The 25,052-nt window shown below is 45.6% G+C and overlaps 1 protein-coding gene across 7 annotated transcripts in view; it reads right to left on the bottom strand.

Annotated features, from left to right (window-relative positions):
• The window catches only part of cars1 (cysteinyl-tRNA synthetase 1), a 124,455-nt gene that overhangs the window by 36,747 nt on the left and 62,656 nt on the right, over positions 1–25,052 (bottom strand). For all 7 annotated transcript variants that reach the window (XR_015080970.1, XM_086007676.1, XM_086007673.1 and 4 more), the window contains 3 exons: positions 5,391–5,580; positions 4,431–4,499; positions 1,244–1,325 (listed from right to left, as the gene is read on the bottom strand). Coding sequence is in view for 6 of the 7 variants with exons in the window: in XM_086007676.1 (XP_085863802.1) it covers positions 1,244–1,325; positions 4,431–4,499; positions 5,391–5,580 (341 nt within the window). In the remaining variant the exon portion in view is untranslated. The remainder of the gene's footprint in view (positions 1–1,243; positions 1,326–4,430; positions 4,500–5,390; positions 5,581–25,052) is intronic.

The following is a 25,052-nucleotide window of genomic DNA, read 5'->3' as shown; positions in this document are numbered from 1 at the left end:
TTTGTGATGATAGGATACTCAGCGAGTGGGATGGACACTAATTTCTTGACCGTCTACCTTAATTTCCTAAAAGTATTTGACAAAGTTATGTAAAAAAGGCTATTTAAGCTTCAGTGTAAACAAGAGATTGGATAAGAAATAGGTTGATGGGTAGAAAGTAGCAGGTACTAGTTAGAGAAGTCATGTTGGGGTAGGAGAAAGTGTTGAGTGAGATGCCCCAGGGATCAAAATGGTGTCTTAGTAGACTTGCCGCTCAATACTGCAGAGCATCAAATCAACAAAGCAAACAAAATGCTGATCTATATGGCCAAAACAAGTAAAAGTACAAGTCAAGGAGGTCATGCTCAAACTGTAGTGCTCTGGCCAGACCGCACCTTGGTGGTGAAGCACTGCGAAGCTGCAATAAACACCTAACCGGAGCTTCTCCGAATAGTGTTTCAACCAAAGAACATCAGGCATAAGGAGTGCACAACACAGCACATCATGGCCCGTATTTTCCGATGCCTACGGGTGTGTACGTGCTGTGTACACATCCGTAGGGACATCGGAAATGCCGGTTTCAGGCATGCAAAGCGCATGCACTGAAAACCGGCATTTCCGATCTGTCAAGATTCCTCGACAGATCGGACGCCTGCCTCTGCGGGTGGAGAGTTCCGCTTTCTGCAGAACCTCCGCCCACTGACAACCCTTAGAAATCTTACGCCTGGTAAAAGCAGGCATAAGGCCTGCTTTTACCAGCATAAGAGTTTTAAAGTTTTTTAAAAAAAAATTTCACCCATTTATAATTTTAAAATACTTTTAAAAAAAGGTAAGTTTATTTTTAACCCCGTAAAAAACGTAATTTTTTTTCAAAAAATTAATATTTAATTTAATGTAATTTTAACTCATTTTAAAAATGTGATGGTTTAAAAAAAAATGTATTTAGTGTTTTTTTTCAGTGAACCCCATTCATACTTTTGACAGGTCTATCTGTCAATAGTATGAAGGGGGATTCCCTTCTTTCATTGGCTCACCTGGCCCACGCGATCCCAGGGACGCTTGCGAACTGCATGCGCCCCTGGGATACGTGGACCCTGAGCATTACGACTGTGGAGAGGCCCAGGATCGGAAGTATCCCGACCTCGGGAGCCCTCAGGTAAGTGCGTAGATTTTTTCCCCCATAGGAGGCATCTGCACGCAGGAAGCCTCCTGTCGGAAATTACGGGCAAATATGTTAATAACAAGCGAATTCACTATTCCGTACCTTTCTTTTCGCGGGCAATTTGTCGCACACTCTCACGGAAATCTGACAGCACCTTCAGGTACGGCATCACAGTGGCTTCCAGCTGCATGTAGAACACAAAAAGAGTTAGAGACAGCAGACCCTGACCAACGGTTCTGACACGACAGCTCCCTCACACAGTGACAATCTACCCCTGGCCCTGTTACACAATGACAGCGCTTCTTGGGTCCGTTACACATTGACAACTCTTCCTGGGTCCGTTACGGTTAAGAGGACGTTGCCAGGACTGGAGAATTTTAGCTATGAGGAAAGATTGGATAGGTTGGGGTTGTTTTCTTTGGAACAGAAGAGGCTGAGGGGAGATTTAATTGAGATGTATAAATTTATATGGGGCCTAGATAGAGTGGATAGAAAGGACCTATTTCCCTTAGCAGAGAGGTCAATAACCAGAGGGCATAAATTTAAAGTAATTGGTAGAAGGATTAGAGGGGAGTTGAGAATTTTTTTCACCCAAAGGGTTGTGGGGGTCTGGAACGCACTGCCTGAAACTCTCATTGCATTTAAAAAGTACTTGGATATGCACTTGAAGTGCCGTAACCTGCAAGGCTGGAAAGAGGGATTAGGCTGGATAGCTCTTTTTCAGCCGGCACAGGCATGATGGACTGAATGGCCTCCTTCTGTGATGTAAATTTCTATGATTCTAGCTCTTCCTGGCCCCATTACACAGACATCTGTACCCGGGTCCGTTACACAGTGAGCTCTTCACCACACCAAAAGACAGTGATTATAGATTGTAGATTGGTTGTAGAGTAATACGGTAAGATGTCAGACTTGGATGAGTGGTAGCTTCTGAGTCAGAGGACTGTGGGTTCAAGCCCCACCCCAGGATTTGAGCACAGTCAAGGCTGACAGTGCTGCATTCCTGGGAGGCGCTGCCTTTTGAATGAGACGACTAAACCAAGGCCCCATCTTCCTTCTCAGGTGGATTTAAAAGAATACGTAGCACTATTCTAAGAGCTGGGGAATTCTCCTGGACAACATTTATACCTCAAACGACCACTACCAAAAACAGAAATATCAGGACATTTGTCTCACTGCCGTTTGTGGGATCTTGTTATGCACAAATTTGCTACCACATTTCCCAACAGCGACTACACTTCAAAAGAACTTATACAAAAGCAAAATACTGCAGATGCTGGAAATTTGCTCATAGTTCCCCAACCCCACACAGCCCGCTTCTACCTCCTTCCCAAGATCCACAAACAGGGCTGCCCTGGTAGATCTATCGTTTCAGCCTGTTCTTGTCCCACGCAACTTATCTCTTCCTATCTCAACTGTATTTTTTCTCCCCTTGTCCAGTCTCTTCCCACCTACATCCGCGACTCTTTCGATGCCGCCCACCACTAACATTTTCCAGTTTCCTGGCCCCAACTGTCTCCTTTTCACTATGGACGTCCAATCCCTCTACACCTCCAACCCCACCAGGATAGCCTGAGGGCTCTCCGCTTCTTCCCGGAACAGAGGCCCAACCAGTCCCCATCCACCACCACCCTCCTCCGCTTGGCTGAATCTGTTCTCACATTGAATCCACTCACTTCCTCCAAATTAAAGGTGTTGCTATGGAAACCCGCATGGGTCCTAGCTATGCCTGCCTTTTCATGGGATATGTGGAACATTCTTTGTTCCAGTCCTACTCAGGTCCCCTACCTCACCTCTTTTTCTGGTACATTGATGACTGTATCGGTGCCATTTCCTGCCCTGAACTAGAAAATTTCATTCACTTTGCTTCCAATTTCCACCCTTCCCTCACCTTCACATGGTCCATCTCAGACTCTTCCCTTCCTCGACTTCTCTGTCTCTATCTCTGGGGATAGGCTAATGACAAACATTTACTACAAGCCCACTGACTCGCACAGCTACCTGGACTACACTTCCTCCCACCCCGCTTCCTGTAAGGACTCTATTCCATTCTCCCAGTTTCTCCGTCTCCGCCGCATCTGCTCTGACCATGCCACCTTCCGACATGTCTTCCTTTTTCCTCAACCGAGGATTCCCCTCTACTGTGGTTGACACGGCCCTTGATCGGGTCCATTCTATTTCCTGCACTTCTGCTCTCACCCCTTCCCCTCCCTTCCGGAACCACAATAGGGTTCCCCCTGTCCTCACCATTCACCCCACCAGCCTCCACATTCAACAGATCATCCTCCGCCATTTCCACCACCTCCAGCGTGATCACACCACCAAATACATCTTCCCCTCCCCTTTCAGCATTCCAAAGGGACCGCTCCCTCCGCAACACTCTGGTCCACTCTTCTATCACCCCCAACACCCCTTCCCCTTCGCCCGGCACCTTCCCGTGCAAGCGCAGGAGATGCAACACCCTGCCTTTTACCTCCTCCCTTCCCACTGTCCAGGGCCCCAAATACTCCTTCCAGGTTAAACAGCAATTTACTTGTACTTCTTGCAATTTAGTATACTGTATTCGCTGCTCATGATGCGGTCTCCTCTACAGTGGGGAGACCAAACGCAGATTGGGCAACGGCTTTGCGGAACACCTCCGTTCAGTCCGGAAGCATGGCCCCGAGCTTCTGGTCGCCTGTCACTTCAATTCTCCGCTCCACTCCCACTCTGACCTCACCGTCCTCGGCCTCTTGCACTGTTCCAACAAACCTCAATGTAAGCTCAAGGAACAGCACCTCATATTTCGATTAGGCACTTTACAGCCTTCTGATCTCAACATCGATTTCAACAATTTCAGACTATGACCTCGACCCTTATTTTTTTCCCCACTTTTTTTTTTCTCTTCCTATGGCAGCTGCCATTGCCATTTACATCTCATCTTTTGTTTCTTAACTTATACCATTACCATCTCTTTTTGCCTTGCACCATCATCCCTTTTGTCTTTTAATCTCTCCTGCCTTCCATCCTATCACAGACCTTCCCTTTTTGTTCTTTCCTCCCCTCCCCCCTTTCCCTGCCCCTACACATGCTTAAAAATCTGTTACATCTCCAACTTTTTCCAGTTCTGATGAAGGGTCAGAAAAATTAACTCTGTTTCTCTCTCTACAGATGCTGCCTGACCTGCTGAGTGTTTCCAGCATTTTCTGTTTTCACTTCAAAGAACAGTATTCTACTTCAGTGTTGAAGGGGGATAGGAAGTTACACTTCATCTGGATCCTTTTATAAGAGAGACTGCAGATACACTTACATTTAAACTTTCGCCGCCCCCTCCAACAGGGAATCCGATTGGTTCTTCACCCTCTATTGCTCCAAAAATCTGATTGATAGAAGGAAACAATGAGACAAATCAAGATTATGGCTTCCTTCCCCACTCCCAGGCCTAGCCACAAAGCCAGACAATTAATAGTATTTACCACTCACAGCTCTAAAGCACAATTCTTCCAGCACATCTGAATCTTTCACCTTCAATCAAACCCAGCAAGTGTGTTTGTTCAATTAGGCACTTCATTCAAAAGGAAGGTCCATAGATGGCTCAGTTAGTACATACAGTGCCCCATGGTCCTATTGGCCCACAAGGACAGAAGATCAAAGGTTCTGTGCTGAATTAGCTGATCCTCACCAGCAGGGTGAGTAGTTGGGCTGTTACAATTGGCATCAGTGCCCTTGAGCTAGGGTGGGGAATATTCAGCCACGGTTCCCACTCCTGATCATTATCCACAGAGCCTTGCTGGGAAAGTGCATGTATGTGAATGTCAGGATCGTATTTGACTGTGATATCATCCATGGCCCAATAGCCTGGGGGAGAGCATTATAGCCATGTCTAAACCGGTCTAGGCTCACACATGACAAATGGCCACTTGGGCAAGGTGTTAAGAGGATAGCCAGCCCCAGTGGTCCCATAATCTAGCAGCAGTTGGGTGCCTTTGGCAGCAGCAGGGGAGAATTGGAAAAATAAATGAAACAGACATGCAGAAATAAATCTCATGAGACTATGAAAGGTGGCAGGAGTTAAGGAAATCTAATGCTGCAGCATGCCTATTTTCAGGTGAAAGTTAAAAACAATTAAAGATCAAACAACTGGTAATATACTGATGAGACTCAACAGGAATCGAAAACAAGAGAGCCTTAGTCATGATTACCAAGGTAATAGAAGGATCAGATAATTATGGGTGTGACCAGTGCAACACACTGTGCCTCCCCGTCTCACCTTCAGCATCTCAGTGAGGTAGATTGCAATGGTCCTCAGCAGCAGGCGATTTGGTGACTGCTTGTTGCTTTTCTTTGCTGCAATGTATGTGTTACACTGGTTCACAAGGGACCGCAGCTCCTCCATCACCGTACGGGTGTCTATGTTATCGCACAGTGCCGCGTGCACAGCTGCCTTCTTCTCATAAAAGCTTTAATTAAAAATAAAGTAACTTTTTTTTTAAAAAACTACAACAACATCTGGTTCGCACTTTCCTTTCCATTTGAAAACATTTTTGAAAGCATGTATGTAAACGCACAAAGTGTGGTGAACAAGGTTGGTGAGCTACAAGCACAATTAGCCATGTGGCAATATGATGTTGTGGCAATAATGGAAACGTGGCTTAAAAATGGTGAGGACTGGGCACTTAATATTCACGGATACAAGGTGTTCAGAAAAGATAGGGAAGGGAAAAAGGGAGGTGGGGTGGCAGTACCGATTAGGGAAGACATTGTAGTGTTGGAAAGAGAGGATGTCCTTGAGGGGGCAAGGACAGAATCCATTTGGTTAGGGTGGAAAAGCAAAAAGGGTATGATCACACTACTGGGGGTATTCTATGTGTCAGCTGTGGCTCAGTGGGTAGCACACTCGCCTCTTAGTCAGAAGGTTGTGGGTTCAAGTCCCACTCCAGGGACTTGAGTACATAAAGCTAGGCTGACACTGCACTGCAGTGCTGCACTGTCAGAGGCGCCGTCTTTCGGACGAGACGTTAAACCAAGGCCCCGTCTGCTCGCTCAGGTGAAATTAAAAGATCCCATGGCACTATTTCAAAGAAGAGTTATCCCCGGTGTCCTGGCCAATATTTATCCCTCAATCAACATCACTAAAACAGATTATCTCGTCATTATCACATTGCTGTTTGTGGGATCTTGCTGTGCGCAAATTGGCTGCTGCGTTTCCTACATTACAACAGTGACTCCACTTCAAAAGTACTTCATTGGCTGTAAAGCGCTTTGAGACGTCCGGTGGTTGTGAAATGCAAATGATTAGTAATGGAGAAGAGCAAGGATCAATGTAAAGTACCCCTTCTAAATTGGACGAGGGCCAACTTCAATGGGACGGGAGGGGGATCTAGCCAGGGTAAAATAGAACCAAAGGTTGACAGGAAAAACTCTAACGGAACAATGGGTGATCTTTAAGGAGGAGATGTTTCAGGTACAGGCCAGGTACATTCCAACAAGAGGAAACGGTAGGGGAACCAAAGCCAGGGCTCCTTGGAGGACGAGGGAGATAGAGAATATGATGAAACAAAAAAAAAGGTGTATGATGCACGTCAGGTGAATTCTTCAAGTGAGAACCAGACCAAATACAGTAAGTTGAGAGGGGAAGTGAAGAGGAAAATAAGATTGGCAAAGAGAGACTATGAGAATAGAATGGCAGTTAACATAAAAGGGAACCCAAAAATCTTCTACTGGCATGTAAATAGCAAGCGGGTAGTAAGAGGCAGGGTGGGGCCTATTAGAGACAAAGAAGGCGAAATATGCTTAGAGGCGTAAGGCAAGGCTAGAATACTTAATGAGTACTTTATATCAGTGTTTACTAAGGAAAAGGATGCTGACAAAATATCGGTAGAAGCGGAGATGGTAGAGGTAATGGATGGGGTGAAAATTGATAGGCAAGATGTACTGGAAAGGCTGGGTATGCTTAGAGTAGATAAGTCACCTGGTCCAGATGGCTTGCATCCCAGGTTGCTAAGGGAAGTGGGGGTGGAGATAGCTGAAGGGCTTGCCATAATCTTCCAATCTTCCCTAGATGCAGCGGAGGTGCCAGAGGATTGGAAAGTGGCAAATGTGACACCATTGTTCAAGAAAGGGTGCAAGGACAATCCTAGTAACTACAGGCCGGTCAGTTTAACATCAATGGTGGGTAAGGTTTTAGAAACAATAATCAGGGAAAAAATTAACCAGGCACTTGGAGAGGTTTAAGTTAATTAAGGAGAGCCAGCAGATTTGTAAAAGGCAGATCATGATTGACTAGTCTAATTGAATTTTTTGATGAAGTAACAAAGAAGGTTGATGAGGGAAATGCAGTGGATGTTGTCTATATGGATTTTAAGAAAGCGTTTGACAAAGTACCACATAAAAGGCTGGTTAACAAAATTGAGGCTCATGGAATAGGAGGGTCAGTGTCAGCTTGGATAAGAAATTGGCTTGATAGGACAGAAAACAGCAAGCCATGGTAAATGGTTGTTTTTCAGACTGAAGGATGGTAGACAGTGGTGTTCTCCAAGGCTCAGTGCTAGGACCACTGCTTTTTTTTTGTTGATATCGGCAAAGTGAGGAGGATACCAATCGACTGCAACAGGATATAGATAGGCTAGCAGAATGGGCAGACAAATGGCAGATGAAATTTAATACAGAGACGTGTGAGGTGATGCATTTTGGCAGAAGGGATAGGGAGAGGCAATATAGACTTAATGGCACAGTTCTAAAGAGTGTGCAGAGACAGAGGGACCTGGGAGTTCATGTGCATAGATCTTTGAAGGTGGCAGGACATATTGAGAGAGTAGTTAGCAAAGCATATGGGATCTTGGGCTTCATAAATAGAGGTATTGTGGTCGATTTTAAACTCAGGTGCAGGGAATTGGCGGGTTCCCCGAATTTAGTGATTCCGACACGAATCTAAATGGGTCTGAGATTGATGCAAATTTAACTCAATTGGCCAATTGATTTCCAGCGTGTGGGAAGCCTTGGCAATTGAGTATTTCCAGTCAGAAAGTCGCAGAATATGACGTCATCATTGCTGCTGCTTCTAAGGTCCACAGCAAGCCTTGCTTCCTCTGCAGGCTCCCAAACTTCACCATTAAGATGGCACAGGAGCCTGCAGGAGCAAGGGCCAGTAGGAGGGCCAGATCTGCCCCCAAATTTGATGAGGCTTCACTCCAGGCATTACTGGATGGTGCTAGGGCCCACAGGGAGGTCCTGTTCTCTTCTTCAGGGAGGAAGAGGTCTCCCAGTCAGACCAAGGCTGCGTGGCTACAGGTGGCAGGTCAAGTCAACTCCTTGGGGCTCACACAAAGAACGTGGTTGCAGTGCAGGAAAAGAGAGCTCACAATAAAAGAGAACAAGCGAGGACAGGAGGAGGGCCACCATCAGTAGCCCACCTCACCCCCTGGGAGGAGGCGATCCTGGAGATCGTAGGACGAGGCGCAAGTGGGGGACGGACAGACGGGTGCATCACAGCAAGCTGGTGACAGAATAGTTTTCCATCTCTCATTGACATTGCATGAGTCGCTGATAATGATTCTGAAGCTATAACAGATGGACCTATGATCATCTGCAATATGCAATGTGCATGTAACCTTGACCTCACATCTCTAACTCTTTCCTTTACTCCCCCACAGGACCATCGAGAGCCCCCGTCCCCACTGTCCAGGAGGAAGAGCCTGAGCTTCCACAGTCCTCAGAGGAATCTGCAACCTCTGAGGGCGCAGCGTCAGCAGAATTCAGCGCACCCAGCACCAGCGCAGACACTCACACCTCGGTGGGACCTTCGGGACATGGAGTAGTGTTGTCACCTGGTGTATCACAGCTCATAAGTGAGCATCAGCAGATTGTGGAGACAGGGACAGCAGTGGAGAGTGCTAGTTGGAGGGCGCAGGATTCTGCCAGCTTGGCTCAGCTGCATGTTGACCCTCTGCCTCTGGGTCTGGGTCCATCCATAAAATCAGCTGTGCTGGAACTCCAGGAACAGATGCAGGTTTTGTCTCCAGGGTCGATGTGAATGTGGAGCGAATGGAGGAGTCCATAGCGACCATGAGCAGAGCCTTTGTGGAGTCATTGGCACATGAACGCATCACCATGGAAAGGATGGCAACCTCCATGGAGGAGATAAGTCGCCAGGGTATGGAAAACATGGTGAGTGCTCATAATAGAATGACATCTCTTGAGGAGCGATGGGCATCTACTGAACAGAGAAACCAGACCTTCATGGAAGTCCTTCTGAGTAGGACTGCCAGTGCAGATACGGGTCCCCATGGCCCCCTGATGTGCAGCAAGGTGCTCTCAAGCCACTTCCAAGCGCTGGCCCCTTCTGGCCTGTGCAGCTTCAGGTGGGTGAGCAGCAGCCTGGTGCTCCTGTTGCTGCTGCTGTTGTTCCTGGTTCTGCTGGTGCCGCAGCTGGTGTTCGAGCTCATCTAATGCCCAGAAGGGAAGGAAATAAATGGCTCCCATGCTTCTGGTGTATCACTCCATTGAGGAAGCGCTGAGTGAAGGTGGCGAGCGGGGTTTCCCAGGAGTTCACACTGGAGATGTGTGTGAGGCTCCAACCTTCCACAGGTGTGGTTAGGCCTGGTAAAAGTTGCCCCAGACCTGAGACAACAAAGTCCTGCCACCTGCAAATGATGATTGATCAAATATCCTCTTTTATGTTGGGCCTGCAGCTGATAGTCAGCAAGCCAGTAATGTTCACGCCAGGTTTCACAGGCGTGATCCCCACCAGGCGCGTTTTACGTGGGAAAAGGGTTAAACAGGCAAGGGCCTGTTAAAATGGGATTATTAAGGCCAATTAGTGCTGTTTAAAGGCTCTAAAGACCAGTCCCGCCTGCTGCAGGCGGGACTGATTCGGGTCCATCACACACCTAGGTTAAAATGGCGTGGAGGCAGGAACCAGGCGGTGGGGGGGGGTCCCGACCCCTCAGGTTTTGCGATTTTAACCCCCCACACGCCTAAAAGCCCGCCTGTCGGCTGCGTTAAAATCGAGCCCATTGAGTATAAAAGCAGGGAAGTTATGCTGAACCTTTATAAAGCTCTGCTTAGGCCACAAGTAGAGTATTGCATCTAGTTCTGGTCACCACACTTTAGGAAAGATGTGAAGGCCCTTGAGAGGGTGCAGAGGTGATTTACCAGAATGGTTCCAGGGATCAGGGATTTTAGCTACAAGGTTAGGTTGGATAAGCTGGGGTTGTTCTCCTTGGAGCAAAGGAGGTTGAGGGGAGATTTGATAGAGGTGTACAGGATTATGACGGGTTTGGATAAGGTAGACAGAGAAAGGCTGTTCCCATTAGTTGATGGTACAAGGACTAGGGGACACAGATTTAAGGTTTTGGGCAAGAGATACAGGAGGGATGCAAGGAAGAACTTTTTTACGCAGCGAATGGTGAGGACCTGGAACTCATTGATGATGAGGGTGGTGGAAGCGGAGAGGATCAATGATTTCAAAAGGAAATTGGATAGGCACTCGAGGGAAATAAACTTGCAGGGCTACAGGGATAGAGCGGGGGAATGGGACTGACTGGATTGCTCTACAGAGAGCCAGCACGGACTCGATGGGCCAAATGGCCTCCTTTTGTGCCGTAATGACTAAGATTTTTCAAGTATTGAGACACTACTGGAGTACCAAGAACTTGAATTACGAGGAAAGGCTTAGGAAATCGGGCCTGTTGGTGAGAGACATAATTCAGACCTCTGAATACCACAGTGGAAATTCAGTTCTGATGTGTACTGGTGGATAAAACAATGGGACAATTTCTTAACCCAAATAAAACTGGGAAGCAATGGTGATGACAGATGGAATGGTTTCTTAATTTTCTTCATTGTTTGTCTGGTTTAAAAGTTTTTTTTTTTTTTTTTTTTAAATGCCACTCTAGGGCTACACATTCATTTACAAGCCCACATATTGACTACAGAGACAAAGGTCCACAGTAATCCACAAAGCTTCCACAACATGCTAATATTTTAATTACAAAGCTGTTGTGGTACTGTCCCACTCAGAAACTTCCTGATTACTATTCAAATGACTGCCATCACATACAGACTGGCGGTGGGGGTCTGGAACTCACTGCCTTAAAGGGTGGTAGAGGCAGAAACCCTCATCGCATTTAAAAAGTGCTTGGATGTGCACTTGAAGTGCCGTGACCTGCAAGGCTACAGACCAAGAGCTGGAAAGTGGCAGTAGGCACAGACACAAAGGGCTGACTGGCCTCCTTCTGTGTTGTAAACTTCTATGATTCTGTGACTGTTAGCTCGTTGTCTTGTGTAATTCACTTTGTAAATCTGATCAGGATGCACTGCCGTTAGATGAAAAGGGAAATTATGGTTATTGCACCACCTCTCTCAATCCCTCCAGTTCCTCTATATTGTTTGTCCGACATCCAGTCTTGGTTGAGCTGCAATTTCCTCCAGTTTATCATTGGGAAGACCAAAGCAGTTGTCTTTGGCCTCCGCCAGAAACTCTATCCTCCTTCCTGGCCATTGTCTCAGGCTGAACCAGTGCTGCAGCCCCAGCATCCTATTCGAGCTGCGCTTCTGACTCTATATCCTTCCACCTTCGTAACATCACTCACCTCCACCCCTGCTTCAGCCCATCTGCTGCTGACACCCTCCTCCATGCCTATAATCACCTCCAGACTAGACTATTCCAGTGCTCTCCTCAATGGCCTGCCATTTTCCACCCTGCATAAACTTCAGTTTTTCTGAAACTCTGCTGCTCTTATCTCACTGTGCACCAAATCTTGCTCACCTATCACCGGTTCTTCATGATCTACGTTGCCTCCAGGTACCACCATTGATGGCCGTGCCTTCACACTGGAATTCCCTGCCGAAGCCCCTCCACCTCTCCACCTCTCTCTCCTCCTTTAAGACATTCCTTGAAACCAAACTTTTTGACCAAGCTTTTGGCCACTCCGAATATCATCTTCTTTGGCTTGGTATCCATTTATTTCTAATTATTACACCTCTGTCAAGTATCTTGGGACTTCTTCTACGTTAAAGGCACTATATAAATGCAAGTTGTTGATGTTATTATAAATGTCACAGAATTAGCAAATATTGCTTGGTTCGGTTTTGTCTGGCTAGGAGGTGGAATGTGACTCCACAGGCATACACCTACATAAATCCAGCGAAGATTATATTCTGTCGGTTCACTATGGGACCAAACAATCATTTCTGAAAAGGATTTGTTTTATCCCAAGTTCTGCAAGGAAGTTTACCAAGGATCTCATCTGGCTGTTTTTCCTGTGTAACCCTTCATGAACTGCTTATTACATGAATATCCAACTTCCTCCGAACTCTCAGTTCCTCTGTCTCTAGCCTCTTGTGCACACCCCACCACTCCAGTTTACCCAATGCCTTCAGCCATCTGGGCCCCATGCTCTGGAATTCCCTCCCTACACCCCTTCGCCTCTCCACCTCTCTCTCCTCCTTTAAAATCCTTTTTAAAACCCACTTCATTTTACCAAGCTTATGGTAACCCCTCCCAATATCACCTTTGGCTTAGCGTCCATTTTTCTGATTACGCTGCCGTGAAGCGCCTTTGATGTTTTTCTATGGTAAAGGCAAGTTGTTGCTGGCTGCTGCAAAAGTTACTTGTATAAGATGACACTGACGATATAATCCCTTAGTTTGGTCAAATTCAATATGCTACAAGAATGTTGAGCGTTGCATTGCTTCCCAGGGCAAGAACATTGATGCACTTTCCCATTTACAGGAAACTTTCGATTAACCGGCCCCTAAATAACCAGAAATGTTGGTTAACTGGCAAAATTCAGGAGTAGGTTCAGGTAACTTTTATTACTCCATTTGTTGCTGTGCAAGGGTGTAGCTGCAGCTGTTGCTAAGCTACAGAGACGCTTGCAACTTGTGCCGATTGTTCTGAAGCTGTGCAACAGGGTTTGTTGCTTTATACGGAGCTCTGAGTTCCGTATCTTTTACTATAGTGTTCGGTTATCCGGAATTGTTGATGAACCGGCACCACGTCGGTCCCGTCCGTGCCGGATAACAGAAAGTTTCCTGTAGATTAAAATATAATCACGGTTTTCACGCGTGACGCACAGGCAGCACTCAAGGAACCTGTCCCAGTGGGAGGGGGGTAATGAAGTAATGAGGACATTTAGTATTTCGACCAAGGTGTCTTATTTTTCTTTACTGAAGACCGAGTTCAATCAATCAAAAGCTAACTCGGGTAACACACCAAGGTATTGTTTACTAAAAGCATCATTGCTTCCTGTGCATAATCACCAACAAGTTTTATTACCCCATCATTCTAGTGACAAGTAAGTGGCTAGAGCCACAATAATACACAAAGTTTCTTCACTTTCACTTTAAATTTTAAAAAATATTTAGGGGTTAAGCCCATAAAAGAGGTGTCTGTGTAAATAATTTTAGGTTGTCATGTAGAACCTTTGCTTATTTTTAGTGAAGTTCAAAATAAAACAGAATTTCTCTGAATTTACCTGGATTTTTCAGGGTCCAATTTCCCCCCCTGATTTTCTCACAAAATAAACAAAGGAAAACCTGAGTTTTAAAATTCACAGTAAAAATTGACTTTACTGACCCTTAAATATCCAGAATCAATAAAAGGGTTTATTATTCAGCCATTTACTGGTATTATGAACAAAAACCTTTTTTGAAAGGGCCTCAAATTCTTTTCCAATTAGGAAATATTTGACTGGCAGAGGGCGGAGCCTTTCAACCCATCAATTTGAGCTACATTGTGGTAGGGGACAGTATAGTCAGGGGGATAGATACTGTTCTCTGCAGCCGCGACCGAGAGTTTTGAAGGTTGTGTTACCTGCCCGGTGTCAGGGTTAAAGACATCATCTCGCGGCTGGAGAAGAACTTGGAGTGGGAGGGGGAGGATCCAGTTGTCGTGGTCCACGTAGGAACCAATGACATAGGTAGAACTAGGAATGAGGTTCTGCTGAGGGAGTTTGAGGAGCTGGGATCCAAATTAAAAAGCAGAACCTCAAAAGATAATCATCTCTGGATTGAGCCATGCACAAATTGGCATAAGAACAAACAGATTAGAGGTTTCAATGCATGGCTCAAAGAGTGGTGTGGGAGGAAGGGGTTTCAGTTCATGGGCCACTGGCACCAGTACTGGGGAAAGAGGGAGCTGTTCCGTTGGGACGGGCTCCAATTAAACCAGGCTAGGACCAGAGTCCTGATGAACCGAATAACTAGGGCAGTAGACAGGGCTTTAAACTAATGAAGGGGTGGGGGGGGGGGGGGGGTAGGAGGATTCAGGAAGGAGTAAATTTAAAAGCAGCAAGAGAAATGTCAAGACTCTAGAGCAGAGTTTTGGGTAAAAATAAGCAGAGTGGGTCAGGAAGGGACAGAGAGAGAGTAACAAAGGTAAAAAGGCATCAGTGACTAAGGTGACATCAGGGAAAAATAGAAATAAGTCAAAGCTAAAGGCACTATATCGGAATGCGTGAATCATTCGCAAGAAAATAGCTGAATTAATTGCGCAGATAGAAATTAACAGGTTTGATCTAATAGCCATAACAGAGACGTGGTTGCAAAGTGGCCAAGGTTGGGAACTAAATATTCCAGGATACTTAACTTTTAGAAGAGATAGGTAAAATGGAAAAAGAGGGGTAGCCCTGATAATAAAGGATGGGATAAAGACAGGAGAGAGAAAGGATCTTAGCTCCGAAAATCAAGAAGTAAAACCATTTGGGTGAAGCGAAGAAACAGTAAGGGGCAGAAAACATTGGTGGGAGTTGTTTATAAGCCCCCAAATAGTAGTTGTAATATAGGGCAGGGTATAAATCAGGAAATTAGAGGCGCATGTAACAAGCGTAATACAGTAATCATGGGGGACTTCAATCTACATATAGACTGGGCAAACCAAATTTGCAGCAACCGTGTGGAGGACGAATTCATGGAATGTATGCAAGATAGTTTTCTAGATCAGTATGTTAAGGAACCAACTAGGGAACAGGCTATTTTAGATCTAGTATTGTGCAATGAGAAATGGTTAATTAATAACCTTGTAGTAAATGGGCCTTTAGGGAAGCATGTCCATAATGTGATAGAATTTTATATTGAGTTTGAAAGTGATGTAGTTAAATCTTAAATCTAATCAAAGCAAACTACGTAGATATGAGGGGCGAGTTGGCTAAGGTAGATTGGGAAACTACATTAAAAGGTATGACGGTAGACAAGCAATGGCTAGCATTTAAAGAATTAATACATAATTTACAACAAATATACATTCCTTTAAGGCACAAAAACACCACAGGAAAAGTGGTCCAACCGTGGCTAACAAGAGAAGTTAAACATAGTATTAGATCAAAGGAAGAGGCTTATAATGTTGCCAAAAGTAGTAGTAAGCCTGAAGATTGAGAGGATTTTAGAATTCAGCAGAGGGCCAAGAAATTGATAAAGGGAAAATAGAATATGAGAGTAAACTAGCGAGAGACATAAAAACAGACTGTAAAAGCTTCTACAGGTATGTAAAAAGGAAAAGATTATCAAAAGTAAATGTGGGTCCCTTACAGGCTGAGACTGGAGAAATTATAATGGAGAATAAGGAAATGGCAGAGAAATTAAACAAATACTTTGGGGGGAATTTTGCCAGCCCTGGGGAGGCGGGACTGCCGGGAAAATAGCAGAAACTGGGAGCAGGTACCGAACCCGCTCCCAACCCGCCTCCGTGCCATCTTCCCGGGAGGTGGGTCCCCAAGTCACACAGGGACCCGTCTCCTCAAGGCGGGAAGGGGATTACGGCCATTTAACTGCCTGTTAGCAGGTTAAGAGGATTATCACCATTTTACCCCTGTAAGTATGGTCTTCCCGACGGCTGCGAACCTCGCCAGGGTCAGTGGGGGTGAGAGGGATTGAAAGTGCACTGTGGAGGTGAGTGACGGGTGCAAGTGTGGAGAGGTAAGTATGAGAGGTGAGTGTAAAGTGTTAGAAAAAGTTTACTTACCGTTGTTTCTTCCTGCAGGCTTCAACCCTTGGGGATCCGGAGGTGCCTCACCTCCACGGCAAAGATGACAGAATGGCTGCTGCATTCTCACCTTAGAACAGAGATTGTCAGTGTTTGACAGCTTCTCAAAGCTGTCAAACGCTGACAATTCATCTGTCAAAAATCTCTGATAGATGAAACGTCATATGCTGACGTCCTCGGTCACTGGTTTTCCCTTAACTGGCCGGCTAAGCTCGCAGGGCGGGCTTAACAAGGTTAATCAAGGGAAAATAGCGTGGGTTGGCCAGATGTCGTTGGGGGCGGGACTAAAACCCGAAAACCAGCAGTCCCACCCCCAACGACAAAATCCAGCCCGGTGTGTTTGTCTTCACGGAAGAAGACGCAAAAACCTTCTAGCGAGAATGAGGAACTCAAAGAAATTAGTATTGGTAAAAAAAAATTAAAAAATTAGCACTGGAGAAATTAATGGGACTGAAAGCCGATAAGTCCCCCGGACCTGATGGCCTACATTCTAGGGTTTTGAAAGAGGTGGCTATAGAGATAGTGGATGCATTGGTTGTCCTTTTACAAAATTCCATAGATTCTGAAACGATTCCCACGGATTGGAAGGTAGCAAATGTAACCCCACTATTTAAAAGGGAGAGAAAAAACGGGGAACTACAGACCAGTTAGCCTGACATCAGTAGTAGGGAAAATGCTAGAATCTATTTTTAAGGACTTGGTAACAGGGCACTTAGAAAATAATAACAGGATTGGGCAGAGTCAACACGGATTTATGAAAGGGAAATCATGTTTGACGAATCTGTAGAGTTTTTTGAGGTTGTAACTAGCAGAATAGATAAGGGGGAACCAATGGATGTGGTGTATTTGGATTTTCAGAAGGCATTCGATAAGGTGCCACACAAGAGGTTATTAAACAAAATTAGGGCTCATGGGATTGGGGGTAATATACTAGCATGGATTGAGGATTGATTAATGGACAGAAACCAGAGAGTAGGAAAAAACGGGTCATTTTCGGGTTGGCAGGCTGTAACTAGTGGGGTACTGCAAGGATCAGTGCTTGGGCCTCAGCTATTAACAATCTACATCAATGATTTGGATGAGGGGACCAAATGTAATATATCCAAGTTTGCTGATGATACAAAGCTGGGTGGGAATGTAAGTTGTTGGGACGATGCAAGGAGGCTTCAAGGGGATATAGACAGGCTAAGTGAATGGGCAAGAACATGGCAAATGGAATATGATGTGGAGAAATGTGAAGTTATCCACTTTGGTAGGAAAAATAGAAAAGCAGAGTATTTTTTAAATGGTGAGAAATTGGGAAATATTGGTGTTCAGAGAGATCTGGGTGTCCTTTACACGAATCACTAAAAGTTAACATGCAGGTACAGCAAGCAATTAGGAAAGCAAATGGTATGTTGGCCTTTATTACAAGAGGATTTTAATATAAGAGTAAAAACATCTTACTGCAATTATATATGGCCCTGGTGAGACAACACCTGGAGTATTCAGCAAAGGAGGACAAAAGGATTAATTAAGAGAGGGAAAATAGATTATGAGAGTAAGCTTGCAGGGAACATAAAAACTGACTGTAAAAGCTTCTATAGATATGTGAAGTGAAAAAGATTGGTGAAGTCAAGCGTAGGTCCCTTGCAGTCAGAATCAGGGGAATTTATAATGGGGAACAAAGAAATGGGCTGGCCAATTAAATACACACTTTGGTTCTGTCTTCACAGAGGACACAAATAACCTCCCAGAGATGTCGGGGAACATAGGGTCTAATGAGAGGGAGGAACTGAATGAAATCAGTATTTGTAGGGAAATGGTGTTAGGGAAATTGACAGGATTGAAGGCCGATAAATCCCCAGGGCCTGATAATCTACATCCTAGGGTACTTAAGGAAGTGGCCTTAGAAATAGTAGTTGCGTTGCTGGTCATCTTCCAAAATTCTATAGACTCTGGCACAGTTCCCATGGATTGGAGGGTAGCTAATGTAACCCCACTATTTAAAAAAGGTGGTAGAGAGAAAACGGGGAATTATAGACCAGTAAGCCTGACATCAGTTTGGGGGAAAATGCTAGAGTCCATTATAAAAGATGTAATAGCAGAGCACTTGGAAAACAGTGACAGGATCGGACAAAGTCAACGTGGATTTACAAATGGTAAATCGTGCTCGACTAATCTACTGGAATTTTTTGAGGATGTAACTGGTAGAATAGATATGGGAGAACCAGTGGATGTGGTGTATTTGGACTTTCAGAAGGCTTTCGATAAGGTCCCACATAAGAGATTAGCGTGCAAAGTTAAAGCACATGGGATTGGGGGTAAGGTACTGACTTGGATAGAGAACTGGTTGGCAGACAGGAAGCAAAGAGTTGGAATAAACGGGTCTTTCTCGAGTGGCAGGCAGTGACTAGTGGGGTACCGCAGGGATCGGTACTAGGACCCCAGCTATTCACAATATATATTAAATGATCTAGACGAGGGAACTAGATGTAATATCTCCAAGTTTGCAGATGACACAAAGCTGGGTGGGCGTGTGTGCTGTGAGGAGGATGCAGAGAAACTCCAGTATGATTTGGACAGGTTAGGTGATTGGGCAGATTAGGTGATTGGGCAGATGCATGGCAGATGCAGTATAATGTGGATAAATGTGAGGTTATCCACTTTGGTGGCAAAAACAGGAAGGCAGATTATTATCTGAACGGCAATAGATTGGGAGAAGGGGAAGTGCAACGAGACCTGGGTGTCCTTGTGCACTAGTCGCTGAAGGTAAGCATGCAGGTGCAGCAGGCAGTTAAGAAGGCAAATGGTATGTTGGCCTTCATAGCGAGAGGATTCGAGTACAGGAACAAGGATGTCTTGCTGCAGTTGTACAGGGCCTTGGTGAGACCACATCTTAGTATTGTGTGCCGTTTTGGTTGCCTTATCTGAGGATGTTCTTGCCATGGAGGGAGTGCAGCGAAGATTCACCAGGCTGATACCTGGGATGGCAGGAATGACATATGAGGAGAGATTGGGTCGATTGGGCTTATAGTCGCTGGAGTTTAGAAGAATGAGAGGGGATCTCATTGAAACTTATAAAATTCTAACAGGACTAGACAGACTAGATGCAGGAAAGATGTTTCCGATGGCAGGGGAGTCCAGAACCAGGGGTCACAGTCTAAGGATAAGGGGTAAGCCATTTAGGACAGAGATGAGGAGGAATTTCTTCACCCAGAGAATGGTGAACCTGTGGAATTCTCTACCACAGAAGGCAGTTGAGGCCAATTCATTAAATATATTCAAGAATGAGTTAGATATATTTCTTAAGGCTAAAGGGATATGGGGAGAAAGCAGGGACAGGGTGCTGAATTTGGATGATCTGCCATGATCTCATTAAATGGCGGAGCAGGCTCGAGGGGCCGAATGCCTACTCCTGCTCCTATCTTCTATGTTTCTATGTATTGCGTACAGTTTTGGTCTTCTTACCTAAAGAAGGATATACTTGCCATAGAGGGAGTGCAATGAAGGTTCACCAGACTGGTTCCTGGGATGGTGGGATTGTCCTATGAGGAGAGATTGAGTAGATGAGGCCTATATTCTCTAGAGTTTAGAAGAATGAGAGGTGATCTCATTGAAACATACAAAATTCTAACAGGGCTTGACACGGTAGATGCAGGGAGGATGTTTCCCCTGGCTGGGGAGTTTAGAAGCAGAGGTCACAGTCTCAGAATAAGGGGTCGGCCATTTAAGACTGAAATGAGGAGAAATTTCTTCACTCAGAGGATGGTGAATCTTTGGAATTCTCTACCCCAGATGGCTGTGGAGGCTCAGTCGTTGAGTATATTCAAGACAGAGATCGATAGATTTTTGAATATTAAGGGAATCAAGGGATATGGGGATAGTGCAGGAAAGTGGAGATGAGGTAGAAGATCAGCCATGATCTTATTGAATGGCGGAACAGGCTCAAAGGGCCAAATGGCCTACTCCTATTTCTGATGTTCTTAAGTTCAATTAACATCAGGTTTGAACTTTTACCAGGGTAATGCTCGTCAATCCAGGCCAGACTGTCTAGTTGACAGAGGGACTAGCAGCTGTGAAAGGATCCCTGCACTCCTTCAATGATTCTCCCATCATATGGCCATGGCATGGCAGCAATGTTCAAAGTGTAGTGTATGTAACCGTTCCACCTTTAAGAGAACTATTTTAAGGGTTGCACTACTTTATCTTGGCTGCTGTATACTGTAATACCGGCGGTGACCACACCGGTATATAAGTGCTGTGTAATGATTTATTGGGCAGTTCCACCCTGACCTTCAACCAGTAAAGACCTGTTAAAGTTTACTCTTGTGGTCTGTGTAGTAATTCTCAATATAACACACAGACTTAACAGTGGCGACGAGTACGATCTTACCCTGCGGCAGAGATACATCCGAAGCAGTTTAACGGGCGTCGAGAAGAGGCATCCGCCCTCATCATTCTGCTGAGAGAAGACTCGAGTCTGCAGAGGGAAGGAAGAATTCTGACACGAAGCCTTCCATCAGCAACAGGCAGTGATCATCCCTTCTATCACGGTGGTGGGTAAGCCGATCAGCGACGAGCAGCAAGTCGGCCACGTTGACTGTGAGTAGGGGAGAAAATAACAAAAAAAAAACGGAGGATATAAGGGCGGAGAACTCGACCGCGGCCGGGGAAAAGAGCCGGACAGAAGTCGGGGCCAGGGGCGCTGAGACTGGGGCAGCGTAAGGCACGGAAGCCGCGGTGAATGCAAACGCAGCCGGAGAGAGAGACCGGGCTACAAGTGGGAACGCAGCCGGTGTGAGAGACCGGGCTACAAGCGGGCTGGGAGGCGCAACAGCGTCGAGAGAGAGCTCGACCGCGACCGGTGAAAAAGGCTGGGCAGCTACCGAGGCCGCGAGGCGTAGCGACCGGGACGATCGTAAGGCGCGGGAGAAAATAAAGAAAACCGCGGAGAACTCAGCCGCAGCCGGGGGGGGGGGAAAAGGACCGGACTGCAAGAGGGGCTGGGAGGCACGATCGTAAGGCGCGGGAGAAAATTAAAAAAAAAAAAACCGCGGAGAACTCAGCCGCAGCCGGGGGTGGGGGGGGGGGGGGGGGGGGAGAAAAGGACCGGACTGCAAGAGGGGCTGGGAGGCACGATCTGAAAACCGCTGGGGAGGGCGAACGCAGCAAATCGGCAATCGCCATTACAGCCAGCGGGGAAGAAAGGCAAATGCGGGAAGCTGCCATTTTCGGAGGCGGGGGAAGAAGACAAGCGCGGGAAACCACCATTTTGTAAAAAAAAAAAAAATCGTTTGTTTCTCAAGAAGGTTGCGAAGATGCCTAAGCGTGTTAGCATCAACGATTTCGATCCCGATGTTGAAGATTGGGCCACGTATGTAGAACGCATAGAGATATATTGTAAGGCAAATAAAATATCAGATGAAGATAAAGCATTAACCTTACTAAACTCAATGGGTGCGAAGACATACGGGCTATTGAAGCATCTTCTATTAGCAGCTAAACCGGCGGATCAGACTTTCGCTAATATTGTTGCTGTCCTGAAGGATCATTTGAACCCCACACCGCTGATGTTAGCGGAACGATTTAAATTTTATGCGAGAACGCAACTGAAAGAGGAAAGCAACGCGGAGTACTTAATTGAACTGCGTAAGCTAGCGAAATACTGTCAGTTTGGGCAAGGACTGACAGAGGCACTGAGAGACAAATTCGTGTGCGGATTGTCAAAAGAAGGAACACAAAAGCGGCTACTTGAAGAGAATGATCTTACACTTGATAAGGCTGTCTCTATTGCAGCATCGCACGAAGCCGCAGCGAGAGGCACTGCGGAAATGCAGCTGAAGGCAGCGGTACTCAGCGTAGATCAAATGGCTTTGGGTACAACGAAATGTTATCGTTGTGGGAAGACAACACACGATCAGAACCAATGCTGGTTTAAAAACCAGGAATGTAGAAAATGTGGCAAGCTTGGTCACATAGCTAAAGTATGCCGGTCAGGAAAGAAGACCAGCAACAAAAAGTCACCGCAGGAAAAGTGCAGCAAGGTACACAAGGTGGCTGAGAAGAGTTCGGATGAACAGAATTCGGATTCAGACTCCAACAGCAAGGAACTGGGTAGTCTGAGAATTCACAATGTGAGTAAGGAAGCTGACCGACAAACTATCTGGGTCACCCTGCAGATAGCGGGAGTCCAAGTGAAGATGGAATTGGACACCGGATCGGCGTTGACGGTCATGAATAAGCAAGATTACAAATGGTTATTCACACATATTCCCCTACGGGATACGGAGATAGTATTAAAGACATACACGGGACAAAGAGTATACCCCATCGGAAAGATAAAAGTCAAGGTGGTACACAAGGGCAAAGAGCACCAAGGAATGGACTTATATGTACTACCTGAGGGAGGTCCACCACTTCTGGGACGGGAGTGGATCAGGAAAATAAATATGGACTGGCACCCCCTAAAAACAATGACGGAAAGTCCAGAAAATGAGCGGGAAGTCCTGAGGTGTCCAACGTGCAACAAAGTCTACAAACAAAGGGTGAAAAACCTGTTTCAGAAGCACGTGCTGCAGTGCGGAAACCAGACTTCACAGGAGGATGGTGACGGGAACAAAGCCCAGGATAATGATTCAAACAAAAGGAGGTACCCCCGACGCAGTGCCCGGGCCCACTCAACTACATTTTTCGTGTTGACTCCCTTTGATGGTGGCAAGTCATATGGTGAAGAGGATTTTCCATTCTACCGAGATCCTTCGGGGAAGAAAAGAGGAGAGCAGTCAACTCAAGGGCAGGTAGACGGAGCCGATGATCCAAGCACGTCTTCTGACGAGGATATGGAATACTACTACAACTTCACCAGAACTGTCATCACGTCCGATCGCGAGGGAAGACTCGAGCCGTGCAGTTTCTTTGACGGCGAGGAAGATTGCCGCCTACCCAGGATCAGCTCAGACTCTGGAACTGATGATGGTAAGATCAGCCCAGGTGCAAAAGACAAGTCTAAAATGGACTTGCAGTCTAATGATGGAAAAACTAAGGAGAGCATAAATGCTTCAGGAGAGAACAAAGTATCAGAACAGAATTCCACTGAACAACAACATAGTTTGACAGAGAATTCTGAGTCTGTCCAGTCTACAGACATGCACATTTCTGAGGAACACCGGGCTCGAACTCAACTCAATTTCAAATTACAACAGCAATTAGAACAAATGATTCGCCGTTTTGAGCAAGAGATGAATGCAAAGAAAAAGTTCTTTGACACAGAGTGGAAGAATCTGGAAAGACAACAGAAGCAGCTGATTGAGAAAATGGAACAGGAACACACAAACCGTCTGCGCGATGAGGCCAAACGAATCAAAGCTGAACAAGAAAGGGAATATGTCAAATTCATCGATCAGTTGAAAGCTAAGAAGAAAGAGCACCCTTTTGTGAGCAGTGTCAGCAGTAATAAGCCACTCAGGGAATTGGTGGCAGAGGCAAAAACTGAAGATGCTGCAGAGATCAAGTTTGTTGCTGAAAGCGCTACTTCCAGAGCTTTGCTTCGAATTAAAGAATTGCCAGTTAAATCTGTGACACCCTTGAGAGAGAAGATTGGCATGGAGAAACATCGTGTCATTTTCGAATGCAAGGTTTCCAGGCCAAATGCTGCTGTCAAGTGGTATTACAAAGACAAAGAGATTCATCCCAGTAATAAATATGAGATTGTGAGTGAAGATGTGTACAGGAAGCTCGTTATTAATAATGTCGCTTTTGAAGATAAAGGCAACTACATGTGCGATGCCATAAATGACCAAAGCACAGCGAAGTTATATGTAGAAGAGCAATCAATTGCCATCATTAAACCCATATGTGATGTGGAAGTGACAGAGCCAAGTGATGCCATTCTTGAGTGTGAGCTTTCAGTTGCGGACAGGAAGCCTCCAAAATGGATACTAAATGGTGAAATTCTTCATGCTTCTGAAGATGTGGACATTGAGCATCGTGGCACTATTCATCGTCTCACTCGGAAACAAACAACTTGTACGATGACCGGCTTGCTGCAGTTTATCGCAGGGAAATCAAAATCTGAGGCGAGGCTGACTATTAAAGAGCCTCCGTCAAAGGTAGTCAAAGAACTACCGAACATTACAGTGGAAGAGAAGCAGTCTGCTACTTTGAGCTGTCACGCACGTGGTCCCTCCGAACTGAACCAAATCAGGCTGGAAGTAGAAAAACGTCCCAAGGTACTCGAGCCTTTAGAAGTCAGCGATGCTGGTTCTGCAGTTACGAAAGTTCAAGCTGTTAAGTCCAGTGAAGGACTATTAGATGAGTCACCCCAGCAACAAGAAACTACTACACCACCGAGGCGTTATCCGGACCGAGTCAGGAGGCGCCGCCTCAGAGACTGAATATGTGAACTGTTTTTACATGAAGTCGTGTATATATGTTATATTATGTTTAATGGGGAATATATACGTTTAAGCTAAAAAGGGAGGATTGTAGTGTATGTAACCGTTCCACCTTTAAGAGAACTATTTTAAGGGTTGCACTACTTTATCTTGGCTGCTGTATACTGTAATACCGGCGGTGACCACACCGGTATATAAGTGCTGTGTAATGATTTATTGGGCAGTTCCGCCCTGACCTTCAACCAGTAAAGACCTGTTAAAGTTTACTCGTGGTCGGTGTAGTAATTCTCAATATAACACACAGACTTAACACAAAGTAGCAATGATGTCTACAGTGTCCAAACCCCCTGCCTCGACCAAGGATGTGGGCATAGGAAAAAAATACATTTCTAAACAGACTGTAATCAAATATAAAAGCAAAATACTGTGGATGCTGGAAATCTGAAATAAAAACAGAAAATGCTGGAAATACTCAGCAGGTCAAGCAGCATCTGTCGAGAGAGAAACAGAGTTTACGTTTCAGGTCAATGACCCTTCATCAGAACTGAAAAAAGTTGGAGATGTAACAGGTTTT

This window comes from Somniosus microcephalus, chromosome 15 (genome assembly GCF_052327205.1).
Source record: "Somniosus microcephalus isolate GS21.2 chromosome 15, FLI_Smic_1.0, whole genome shotgun sequence".
NCBI classification, from domain to species: Eukaryota; Metazoa; Chordata; class Chondrichthyes; order Squaliformes; family Somniosidae; genus Somniosus; species Somniosus microcephalus.
This window is presented reverse-complemented; position numbering and strand designations above follow the sequence as displayed.